The 12,377-nt window shown below is 47.4% G+C and overlaps 1 protein-coding gene across 3 annotated transcripts in view; it reads right to left on the reverse strand.

Annotated features, from left to right (window-relative positions):
* Positions 1 to 12,377, reverse strand: part of ACSS3 (acyl-CoA synthetase short chain family member 3) — a 78,755-nt gene that overhangs the window by 50,908 nt on the left and 15,470 nt on the right. For all 3 annotated transcript variants that reach the window (XM_068168122.1, XM_068168121.1, XM_068168123.1), the window contains exons 3-5: positions 11,011 to 11,199; positions 5,037 to 5,171; positions 2,679 to 2,819 (exon numbers count right to left, since the gene is read on the reverse strand). In XM_068168122.1, the coding sequence (XP_068024223.1) occupies positions 2,679 to 2,819; positions 5,037 to 5,171; positions 11,011 to 11,199 (465 nt within the window). The remainder of the gene's footprint in view (positions 1 to 2,678; positions 2,820 to 5,036; positions 5,172 to 11,010; positions 11,200 to 12,377) is intronic.

Genomic DNA, 12,377 nt, shown 5'->3' on the forward strand with positions numbered 1-12,377 from the left:
GGTTTAGCCTGGATCTTAGGAAGAAGTTCTTCAGTACAATGGTGGTGAGACTCTGGAATAGGTTGCCCAGAGAGCATGTGGAAGCCTGCTCCCTGGGAGTGTTCAAGACCAGGCTGGATGAGACCTTGAGCAGCTGAGTCTAGTTGAGAGGTGTCCCGGTCCATGGCAGTGGAGTTGATGATCTCTGTGGTCCCTTCCAACCTAACCCATTGTGCATGATTCACTGCACCAAACAAACGTCTGTAGTGCAGACATCACAGTGCAGCCATCTGTCTGTGCTAGGCACAGTAAGTTCTAGTTATGTAGTTAATAACAAGAAATAGCCATTTTCAGGCCTTGTCCATGAAAGAAGAGACCATGGAAATGTAGCAACTCATCGCAACGGAAGCTGGGGCAGCAGAGAAGAGTTAACCAACACTTCACAGATTTCAGAAAGCAGATTGCCTTTGTCAATGAAAATATCTCTTGTAGCAAAGGATTTTATCTGGAACCTTCTGACAATACAATTACATCACTCAAGACACACATGTTGTTTTGAAGTACCCACCTTCATTACAGAAGCAGAAAGGATTTTTGTCACAGGATCGCAGGATGTCAGGGGCTGGACGGGACCCAAAGAGATCATGGAGTCCAACCCCCCTGCCAGAGCTCAGGTCACAGAGGAACTCATCCAGATGGGGCTTGAAAGTCTCCAGAGAAGGAGCCTCCACAACCTCTCTGGGCAGCCTGTTCCAGTGCTCCGTGAGCCTCCCAGTGAAGACGTTCCTTGTCATGCTGAGGTGGAACCTCGTGTACTGAATCTTACATCCACTGATCCTTGTTCCATCCCAGGGAGCAAGTGAGCAGAGGCTGTCCCATCCCTCCTGATCCCCAGCCCTCAGATATATATAAGCATTTATTAAATCCCCTCTAAGTCTTCCCTTTTCCTGATTAAAAAGCTCCAGGTCCCTCAGCCACCTCTCACAAGGCACGTGCTCCAGTCCCCTAATCATCCTTATCAGCAAAATGAATGTTTGTTTTCCCTTACTCCCCCACAGATTAACTTTACAGGGCACAAAATGACATAATTTTCTAGCAGTAGACTGAACACTGCCACATCCTAGGATGTGTGATGCCGTGTCTGTGGTTTAAGGAGCAAGACAGAGCTCTTTAACCCTTCTAAAAGGAGTCAAAGAAAACACTCCACACAGCATGGGACAGAACTGGAAAGTTTAAATGGAAATGCTATTGGTAACTGCACACTACAGTGCAAAGCACACAAAACACACAAAATCCATAGCCCACCTTGGCAGAGTTCTCAAAGAAACCAACCCTCCTTAGGCCAAAGCTTCCCACCACCCTCCTCCAAATCAGGCCACAAACCCAGGCCTCAAATGGCCCCTGGACCCCAGACCTCTCTGCCTGCACCTATACCAAATCCAGTGACACAGCTGAAAATATAGCTTGCCAGCTCCAGGCCCCAGCCACACCCTGCTCCCAGGCAGGGCAAAGACATGGTAGCCCACTGAGAAGAAGGGGAAGGGACAGCTTGCGCTGTTCTTCTATAAATGGGAGCTGCAGGCATTCTGGGAATGAAATAACACTTTCTGTCAATCCCTGGAGCTCCCTGGTCCTTCTGGAAGACTTCTTTATGGTTCTTAAAGGGACCCAGCCTCAAACAGTAACATGTTGTCTCTGAATTTATGGTTGTAAGACCAACATCAGAAAACTAAATTAAGCTTAAATTCTCTTTTAAAGTGTAGAAGACAAGTACCAAACCCACACTCACGAGTTTACTTGTAATATGATATCATCATAGTATCATAGTATCAGTCAGGGTTGGAAGGGACCACAAGGATGATCTAGTTCCAATCCCCCTGCCATAGGCAGCGACACCCCACACTAGAGCAGGCTGGCCAGAGCCTCATCCAGCCTGGGCTTAAACACCTCCAGGGACGGGGCCTTGACCACCTCCCTGGACAACCCATTCCAGGGCTTCACCACTCTCATGCTGAAGAACCTCCTCCTCACATCCAGCCTGAATCTCCCCACCTCCAGCTTCATTCCATTCCCCCTAGTCCTATCACTACCTGATATCCTGAGAAGTCCCTCCCCAGCCTTCTTGTAGGCCCCCTTCAGATACTGGAAGGCCACAATTAGGTCACCTGGGAGCCTTCTGTCTTCCAGACCGAACATCTTCCAAGCCTTCAGAATATGCTTAGTTCCATTTAATCTGTGATGCCACTAACTATATCTTATCTATGGGAAGATTATCTAATCTGGAAAGAATTGATAAGCAAAGATTGTTCAGCATTTCATCCTATCACACAAGTGATACATTGACTAACCCTGCCATTAAGTGACTGTACTACAGTTACCTGAAACAGTTAAGCCACAGAAGAGAGCGAAGCATAAAAGACACACTGTGCTTGGAAGTTTACACTGCACAAAAAACTTTGAAGCAAACAAAGTTTAGGTTTATATTGCTATTATTTAAATAAATGAATGTGATTTATTCCTAGGCACTGACTTTGGAGTAGTGAAATGTGAATAAATGAGATTAAACCGCTTCTAGCAGCGCTTATCATTTAGAACACCGAGCTCTGGCAAACAGGTTCAACCTTTTTAATTAAGTATTTTCTCAAGTGGAACTGCAAATAAGTTGGTCACAGACACTTAGACTACAGAGAGTCCTTTACCTTGGGCAAGCCTGTCGTTCCAGATGTATACAGAATGTAAAGTGGATGGTCTGAGGGAACTGAGACACATTTACAACACTGTGCTTTTGCAAGCTCTTCCTCCCAATCAAGGTCACGGCCTGGGACGAAAGGAACATGGCCCTGCCCAGCGGGGAACAAAAATAAAGCAAACAGAAAATCATAAGGAAGAAATGGAATTAGGTCCTACAAAATCTATTATTCCAATTTATGGTATTCAATTTTCTGTACAGTAATTATTGGGGGGAAAAAAAACCAACCCAAACCAACAGAAAATCATAGAATCAATAAGGTTGGAAAAGATCTCACAGATCATCAAGTCCAACCTGTCACCCAACCCCTCATGACTACTAAACCATGGCACCAAGCACCACGTCCAATCCCCTCTTGACCACCTCCAAAATCATAAGGAAGAAATGGAATTGAGTCCTACAAGATCTATTATTCCAATTTATGGTATTCAATTTTCTGCACACTAATTATTGGAGGAAAAAAAAACCCCAGAAAATCATAGGGAAGAAATGGAATTAGGTCCTACAAAATCTATTATTCCAATTTATGGTATTCAATTTGCTGTACAGTAATTACTGGGGGGAAAAAAAACCCAAAACAACAGAAAATCATAGAATTGATAAGGTTGGAAAAGACCTCAAAGATCACCCAACACCCAACACCTCATGACTACTAAACCATGGCACCAAGTGCCATGTCCAAGCCCCTCTTGAACACCTCCAAAATCATATGGAAGAAATGGAATTGGGTCCTACAAAATCTATTATTCCCATTTATGGTATCCAATTTTCTGTACTGTAATTATTGGGGGGGAAAAAAACAACAAACAGAAAATCATAAGGAAGAAATGGATTTGGGTCCTACAAATCTATTATTCAAATGTTTGGTATGCAGTTTCTGTGCAGTAATTTCAGTGCTGCATTAATGCTGTTTACTATTGAAATGTCAGCAATACAAAGTTGTGGCAGTTCAGGCTGGGTGCCTCCTGGTACTGCCACATCAGTTACACCTCCGGTGTCTCAAGTGTCCAACCCAGCAGGTGGACCCAGGAAGCAGCCTATTTCATACCCATAAATCCTGCACCCTATAAATTCATCTGCAAAGTCATTCCCTTCCTCTTTCTTCCATCTCTGCTCCTGTGGGAGATGCTCCCTATCAGGTAATGGTGGCCTCTTAGGCCTGGCTAGGCTTAATGCCAAGAGGAGAAGGTGGGGGGGGCAGTCTCAGACATGGCCAGCCTAAGACTAGCCTAGCAGTCGGGGGCAGGGGGAAGAAAGAGCCCTGGGGGTTCTGGGCACACCCTCAGGTGGGGAGAAGGGAAGTGTTGGGAGGCTTTTCAGTGTGGTGTAGGGGTCAGAGTGGCTGGAGAGCAGCCAGGCAGAAAGGGACCTGGGGATACTGGTTGGCAGCTGGCTGAACATGAGCCAGCAGTGTGCCCAGGTGGCCAAGGGGGACAATGGCATCCTGGATCAGGAACAGTGTGGCCAGCAGGAGCAGGGTAGTCATTGTACCCCTGTACTCAGCACTGGTTAGGCCACACTTTGAGGACTGTGTCCAGTTCTGGGCCCCTCAACTTAAGAATGACATTGAGACTCTTGAATGTGTCCAGAGAAGGACAATGAAGCTGGGGAGGGGTCTGGAGCACAGCCCTGTGAGGAGAGGCTGAGGGAGCTGGGGTTGCTTAGCCTGGAGAAGAGGAGGCTCAGGGGAGACCTTCTTGCTCTCTACAACTACCTGAAGGGAGGTTGTAGCCAGGTGGGGGTTGGTCTCTTCTCCCAGGCAGCCAGCACCAGAACAAGAGGACACAGTCTCAAGCTGTGCCAGGGGAGGTTTAGGCTGGAGGTGAGGAGAAAGTTCTTCACTGAGAGAGTCATTCGCCATTGGAATGTGCTGCCCAGGGAGGTGGTGGAGTCACCATCCCTGGAGGTGTTCAAGAGGGAGCTGGATGTGGCACTTGGTGCCATGGTTTAGTTGTCAGGAGGTGCTGGGTGACAGGCTGGACTTGATGATCCTTGAGGTCTTTTCCAACCTTATTGACTCTATGACTCTGTATACTTTAGGATATCTTTGCCACTATGCTTTGCAGTTTTCTGTAAACACCAACTGCTCTTCCATTAAGCTTTCTATCACTTTCCAATCCATCTGTGTGATGAGTGGCATTCTTCCCTCCCTCTTGGGGCAATACAGGATCTGTCTGGCCTCAAACCAGGACAAAAGTGCTCCCATCAAATCCAACCCCAAACTGCAACGGATAGAAGATCTGACTTGGAAAAGAGAAAAGGCACACATCTAAAAGTTAATGTAGAGGCACAACAACTGCACACCTACCAAACCAGGTCTCCTGTAAATGAGAACTTTATCAGGTTTGCTCTGTACTCTCGCCAGTGCTGCTTCTAGGAGGGATACGTACTCCACTTTCCTTTTCGGTTCTACTCCAAAACTTGCTGTTACTACAAGTTTGGGCTGAAATAAAGAATTCAGATTGTTAGTACATACAGTTGTGCGAAATCTATTCCCAGTAAAATGGGTACTGGAGCTAGAGACCGTATGTTGGTTTCATGAGATTTTTGGATGGCCCCTGTGGTGTGCATTAAATTACTGTAGGAATTCTGGGCCCCTCAGTTTAGGAAAGATGTTGAGTTGCTGGAAGGTGTCCAGAGAAGGGCAACAAAGCTGGGGAGGGGTCTGGAGCACAGCCCTGTGAGGAGAGGCTGAGGGAGCTGGGGTTGCTTAGCCTGAAGAAGAGGAGGCTCAGGGGAGACCTTATTGCTGTCTACAACTCCCTGAAGGGAGGTTGTGGCCAGGTGGGGGTTGGTCTCTTCTGCCAGGTGATCAGCACCAGAACAAGAGGACACAGTCTAAAGCTGTACCAGGGGAGGTTCAGGCTGGATGTTAGGAAGAAGTTCTTCCCAGAAAGAGAGATTGGCCATTGGAATGTGCTGCCCAGGGAGGTGGTGGAGTCACCATCACCGGAAGTGTTTAGGAAGAGCCTGGATGAGGCACTTGGTGCCATGGTTTAGTTGATTAGACAGGGTTGGGTGACAGGTTGGACTTGATGATCTCAAAGGTCTTTTCCAAGATGGTCAATTCAATTCAATTCAGTTCAATTCAATTCAATTCAATTCAATTCAATTCAATTCAATTCAATTCTAGCTTCAGATATATGAAGTGGTGACTCTTCACTAAATCTGAAATCAGTTATTTGGTTCTTGGCCAGTTCGTTAAGCACAGTAAACAGAGCAGGTGTCAGTACCCTGCATGGTCCCTTCTGCTGGCTGTAAGAAAGGTAGGTGTGTTTGTTGTGTACATCCAGACCCACAGTTTAAGTTGCCTCCTGACACGTCTAATGCCAGTGGGATTATCACTGATCTCGCTGTCAACAGCGGCAACCTTTACTTCATTAACAAGTCAAGGGTAAAGCACCAACTGAAAAGAAAGTTGTTACTTCTGATTTGTTGGGGGCTAGCTGTCCTACCATTTGGCTGCTCTGCTCTGATGCCCGGAACACAAGGACAGGATGAAAGAGCTGGGGTTGCTCAGCATGGAGAAAAGAAGACTCTGGGGAGACCTAATAGTGGCCTTCCAGTATCTGAAAGGTGCCTACAAGAAAGCTGGAAAGGAACTGTTCACAAAGGCCTGTAGTGATAGGATGAGGGGTAATGGTTTTAAATTAGAGAAGAGTAGATTTAGATTGGATGTTAGGAACAAGTTCTTTACTGTGAGGGTAGTGGAACACTGGAACAGGTTGCCCATTGAGGTAGTTGAGGCCCCGTCCTTGGAGATATTGTGTCAGGCTTGATGGAGCTGGCTTAGGGGCAACTTGATCTAATGGAAGATGCCCCGGCTTACTGCAGGGGAGCTGGACTAGATGACCTTTGGAAGTCCCTTCCAACCCAAGCCATTCTATGATCCTATGGTGTATGAATATATCTATAAATGTACCCTAATAATCTATTTTGCCATTCAATTCTTTGATTAATGATGCCCTATGTATAAAATCAACCTTCAGATGGCTTGGAAACAGGGGGTTAGGACAGTTCTGTAAGGCAATCAAAGGGTGTGTGACCTTGCTGCCCAGGCATGTTTTTTGTTCAGGAGCACCATAACAACTTCTGACACTCTTCAGCATTTGCAACCAAATTTGACTAAGAAATCAACATTTTTGCAAGTTGCCCAAAAAAATAATGAACAGAGTGAAAAAGCCATCTCCCTCTTAACCCCTCCATGAAGGAAAAGTGGCACAGTGATGTCGCTAATCAACTGTGCTGTTCAGCTTGCTTTCTAATTATCTCCCTGCACTCAATGGCGTATTTCAAAACTAGCTGTAGCATTTTGCTGGCTCTTATCTAGCCTGCAATTAAATGGCACAGGAGGGAAAAGAGGAGAAAAGGGTAAAAGAAGGCAAGCAAGAGATGATTAGGGGACTTGAGCTATGAAGAGACTGAGAGACCTGATGCTGTTTAGTCTCCAGAAGACTAAGAGAGCATCTGATCAATGTCTATAAACACCTGAGGGGTGGGTGTCAAGTGGAGGGGGTGTAAGAGACTAAATCTTGTCTCTCTTGATGTGAATCAACAAAGATAAAATCACCTTTGCTCCTTGCCCAGACAATAGCCGCTGAGGGAGGGGACGGTGGAAAGACCCTCTGGCAACAGAAATGTGGTGGGTCACTGTATAAATGACTCTCTGGAATGTGCACAGACAAGATCATCTCTACCCATCAGCTACCCTGGAAAGGGAGGATGGTGCAAACACATACCTAAAAATACCTGTGACTGAAAAACTGTATAGAAGACCTCAGCAATGCCTGCTCAGGAGAAGAAAATACAAAGAGAGAAAAGGACATACACAGGAGAAAAGACATGACCATGTATCCTGGAGGCAGCAGACCAGGAGGAAACCCCTCTGTGTGTCCTAAGTTCTGCCTGCTGCAACTCATGGTTGGAGGCTGCTCAGAGAAGGACTTGGACTTTGGGATCTCTCCCTCCCCTCCTCCAGGGAGGACAGCACAAGCCAAGAAGGATGACATCTCCTCCAAGCCAAACTGGCAGCACCCTTCCTTGGACCCCAAACCATCTTGGGCAGGGTCTGGGATGTAGTAATATAATTCCTTTCCTCTTCTCTCTGTCTTTCTATTTTTTCCCTCTCTCTACCTTCTTCTGTTCTGTCCACTTTGTTCTGTTGATAAACAGCCTGGCTGTTGATATTTTGGCCTCATCTGTGCCTCTAATTTCATAGCAAGGGAACTTCAAAAAGCCTGTCTTTCCCTCTCTGGACAGAGACAGGGGGCCAAGCAGTTTTTGGTGGTACACAGTAATAAGCCAAGGAATAATGGATACAAAGTTGAACAGAGAAGGTTTCACTGGAAACTGCACTGCAGCAGGCTGCCCAGAGAGGCTGTGGAGTCTCCTTCTGTGGACACATTCCAAACCCACCTGGATGCATTCCTGTGCAGACTACCCTGGGTGATGCTGCTCTGGCAGGGGGGCTGGACTGGATGATCTCTGGAGGTCCCTTCCAACCTCTAATGTACTGTGATACTGATACTGTGACACTAGAAATACACCATGAGAATAAGCTGAAGTCAGAAGAGGGAAGCAAAGCTAAAGCCTTTCCAGTGATGGTAGCAGGATTCATGATGCAAGACCAGTAAAATCAGATTTCCCTACTTCTTGGGGGGTATGAAAACAATTTCTGCTTCCAAATGGGGATTCTTCATCTTCCTCATAAAACTAACCCCAGGTTTTATGTAAGACTCCCTAAGTTGAGAGGTTTGCATACAAAGTCTTTTGAATTAGGTCCCCAGGAAAGTGTATTTACCTCACGTCCTTCAGTTTGATCAAGCCAGTTTCCTAATTGCCTGCATTAGCATAAATCTCATTAAGTAGGCACAAACCACGATGCCACAGCAAAGGCTGCATTAAATTCAGCACAGAAAACACAGATTAAATTGTTTCCTTCTGCAGTAATAGAAAGTTTCCTGTCCAAATCTGCCACTCAAGGAAGCTTGCCAATTAGTCTGTATTCAAAATAAAGGTTTCAGATGGACATTAAAATTTCAGGCTTTGTCATCTTCCTTTCTTTCTTTGGAGGCACTGATTTGAATAAAAGATGATACAATGCAATGCAGTTAAACTGAAAGTTCATCTGAAGGCCACCCTCACTTACACAGTAATTAATGTAAGATATTAACATAATTCTATTGAACTGTTAAGATGAAAGACTGTTGTCCACACAGTCATTTGTAAATGGTGCCCCCCTCCTCTGCTCATCAACTCCTTTGGATGAAGGAAAGAAGTCTAAAAATAACCAATACTAAATTGGCCAAGGTGATGTATTTCCCAAGTGAGGGTTGCTACTTGGAAGCATCATGGATCCCTCTATGCAAATCAAAGGAGCATTACTAGCTTAAACTGCTGTTTTCTACCCTTTTACCTACCTCTTTGACTGACATTACTGCACCCTGCATCTCTGCTCCCTTACGGCTGCCATGCATCCATGCCTCACCTCCTCTGTGGCCATTCAGCAAGACATGGAGAGACTGAGAGCTGGGCACAGAGGAACCTGATGAGGTTCAACAAGGCTCAGTGCAGAGTCCTGCAGCTGGGCAGGAAGAATAAACTGCAGCAGGACAGGTTGGGAGGGGATCTGCTGCAGAGCAGCCCTGTGGAGAAGGGCCTGGGTGTGCTGGTGGACAACAAGCTCGGCATGTGACAGCAATGTGCCCTGGGGGCCAAGAAGGCCAATGAGGTCCTAGGGTGCATTAGGAGGAGTGTGTCCAGCAGATCCAGGGAGGTTCTGCTCCCCCTCTATCCTGTCCTGGTGAGACCTCACTTGGAATATTGCATCCAGTTCTGGGCTCCCCAGTTCAGGAGGGACAGGGATCTGCTACAGACAGTCCAAGGGAGGGCTATGAGGATGCTGAAGGGACTGCAGCACTGCCTGGTGAGGAGAGGCTGAGAGCCCTGGGGCTGTTCAGCCTGGAGAAGAGAAGACTGAGAGGGATCTGATCAATGTCTATCAATATCTGAGGGCTGGGGAGCATGAGGAAGGGCACAGGCACTGCTCACTTGCACCCTGGGATAGGACAACGGGCAATGGTTATAAATTCCAGCACAGGAGGTTCCACCTCAACATGAGGAGGAACTTCTTCACTGGGAGGGTCACAGAGCCCTGGAGCAGGCTGCCCAGAGAGATTGTGGAGTCTCCTCCTCTGGAGACTTTCAAGCCCTGTCTGGATGCATTCCAGTGTGACCTGTGCTGGATTCTCTGGTCCTGCTCTGGCAGGGGGGTTGGGTTTGATGATCTCCTGAGGTCTCTTCCAACTCCTAACATCCTGTCAGCCTGTGACTGGGGTAACGATGCTGCTGAAAAAAAGGGTATCAATTATATTCCTTAGTAAGTGTCCTTTCATTTTCTAATACCTCATAGGGAAAGCATATTCAGTCTTACCACATTTTCCTAATTCCTGTAAGAAGAAGTCTGCTTTGTTCATGTGTTGTGGAATGTGAATAAGAAATAAAGAGCAACATTCAAGAAAATTGATCAACTACTCCTGCCTTTATTATATGAAAGGCCCAGCACACACTTCATATATAGATATAGTTCTGGGCCCTCAGTTCAAGAGGGACAGGGAGCTACTGGAGAGTCCACCACAGAGCCACAATGGTGATGAAAGCAGTGGAAGATCTTCCCTCTGAGGAGAACCTGCGGGAGCTGAGGGCTCTGCAGCTTGGAGAGGAGCAGCCTGAGAGGTGACCTCATTGCTGTTGATAAAGCTGTGCAGGGTGAGTGCTCAGAGGATGGAGCCAGGCTCTGTTGGGTGATGCTCAATGCCAGCACAAGGGGCAGTGGTGGAAGTTGAGGCATAGGAAGTTCCATGGAAATAGGAGGAAGAATTTCTTTCCCTGTGAGGGAGACAGAACACTGGAAGAGGCTGCCCAGGGGGGTGTGGAGTCTTCCTCTTCGCAGATATTTAAGACCTGCCTGGATGTGTTCCTGTGTGACCTGCTCCAGGTGATCCTGCTTTGGCAGGGGGGTTGGACTGGATGGGCTTTTGAGGTCCCTTCCATCCCCTAACATTCTGTGAGTCTGTGATATAGAATATGGAAGCCTCCAAAGGGATGCAGTGCTTTGCTCATGCTGTAATGTTAGGTACAAACAAATGGAGACTGCACACCACACAGAGAAACCTGGCTACCCTCCCTGGAAAACAAAACAAACCCAAACCAACACAACAGAGCAGGTGTTTGATACTGTCTTACACGAGTGACTGATGCTTGTTGCTCCAAGCACACGTTACCTTTGCGTGATCAATGCGAACAGAGAGCTCTTTCGATGCAAACCCACCGAAGATCAGGCTGTGGATGGCTCCCAGTCTTGCACAAGCCAGCATGCAGTACACTGTCTGTGGGATCATGGGCATGTAGATGACCACACGATCTCCTTTCCTCACACCATGTCTGGCCATCACATCAGCTAACTTGGAGACCTGTACTGACAAAATGTTCATAACATGTTAAGAGTTGCTGCAGACCTGCTGTTAGCCCATCACAAACAGCTTCCACACAACCAGCAGATGCAGGACAGTGAGAGACAAGCTATGGGTGTGAGCTACCTGGACTTATCAAAGTATCAGTCAGGGTTGGAAGGGACCACAAGGATCATCTAGTTCCAACCCCCCTGCCATGGGCAGGGACAACCCACACTAGATCAGGCTGGCCAGAGCCTCATCCAGCTTGGTCTTAAACACCTCCAGGGACAGGGCCTCAACCACCTCCCTGGACAAGCCATTCCAGGGCTTTTGACACCATCCCTCAAAACATCCTCCTGGCTTCCTGACCTGGAGAGATACAGATTTGCTGGGTGTACAAATATAGATCTGCTGGGTGGACTGTTCAGTGGATGAGGAATTGGCTGGGTGGTCACATCCAGAGGGTGCTGCTCAATGGCTGGAAGTCCAGATGGAGAGCAGTGACAGTGGTGTCCCTCAGGGGTCTGTAAAAGGACCTGTGCTGTTTAATATTTTTATCAGTGACACAGACAGTGAGGTTGAGTGCAACACCAGCAGTGTGCAGATGGCACCAAGCTGAGTGGTGCTGTTGATACACCACAGGGACAGGATGGCATCCAGAGGGACCTGGACAAGCTGCAGAGAGAGGTGGTGCCCAGGGGAACCTCATGAGGTTCAACAAGAGCAAGGGCAGGGTTCTGCATCTGGGCTGGAACAATCCTCACTGTCAATACAGACTGGGGAAGGAGATGAAAGAAAGCAGCCCAGAGGAAAAGGACTTGGGGTGCTGGTGGATGAGAAGCTGGCCAGGAGCAGGCAGTGTGAGCTTACAGCACAGAAGGCAAATCACAGTCTGGGCTGCATCCAAAGAGCACTGCTAGCAGAGCCAGAGAGGTGATTCTGCCACTTTGTTCTGCTCTACTGAGACCTCACCTGGAGTACTGTGTGCAGGTCTGGAGCCCTCATATAGGAAGGACATGGAGCTGATGGAGAGTGGCCAGAGGAGGGCCGTGAAAATGATAAGGGGGTTGGAGCAGCTCTGCTACAAAGACAGGCTGAGGGAGCTGGGGGTGTTCAGCTGGAGGCCCCAGGGAGACCTAAGAGCAGCCTTTGAGTACCTGAAGGGGGCTACAGGAAGGACGGAGAGAGACTATTTG

The sequence above is a fragment of the Melanerpes formicivorus genome, unplaced genomic scaffold, assembly GCF_026170545.1.
Source record: "Melanerpes formicivorus ecotype bairdi unplaced genomic scaffold, bMelFor1.0.p_v2 SCAF_132, whole genome shotgun sequence".
NCBI lineage: Eukaryota > Metazoa > Chordata > Aves > Piciformes > Picidae > Melanerpes > Melanerpes formicivorus.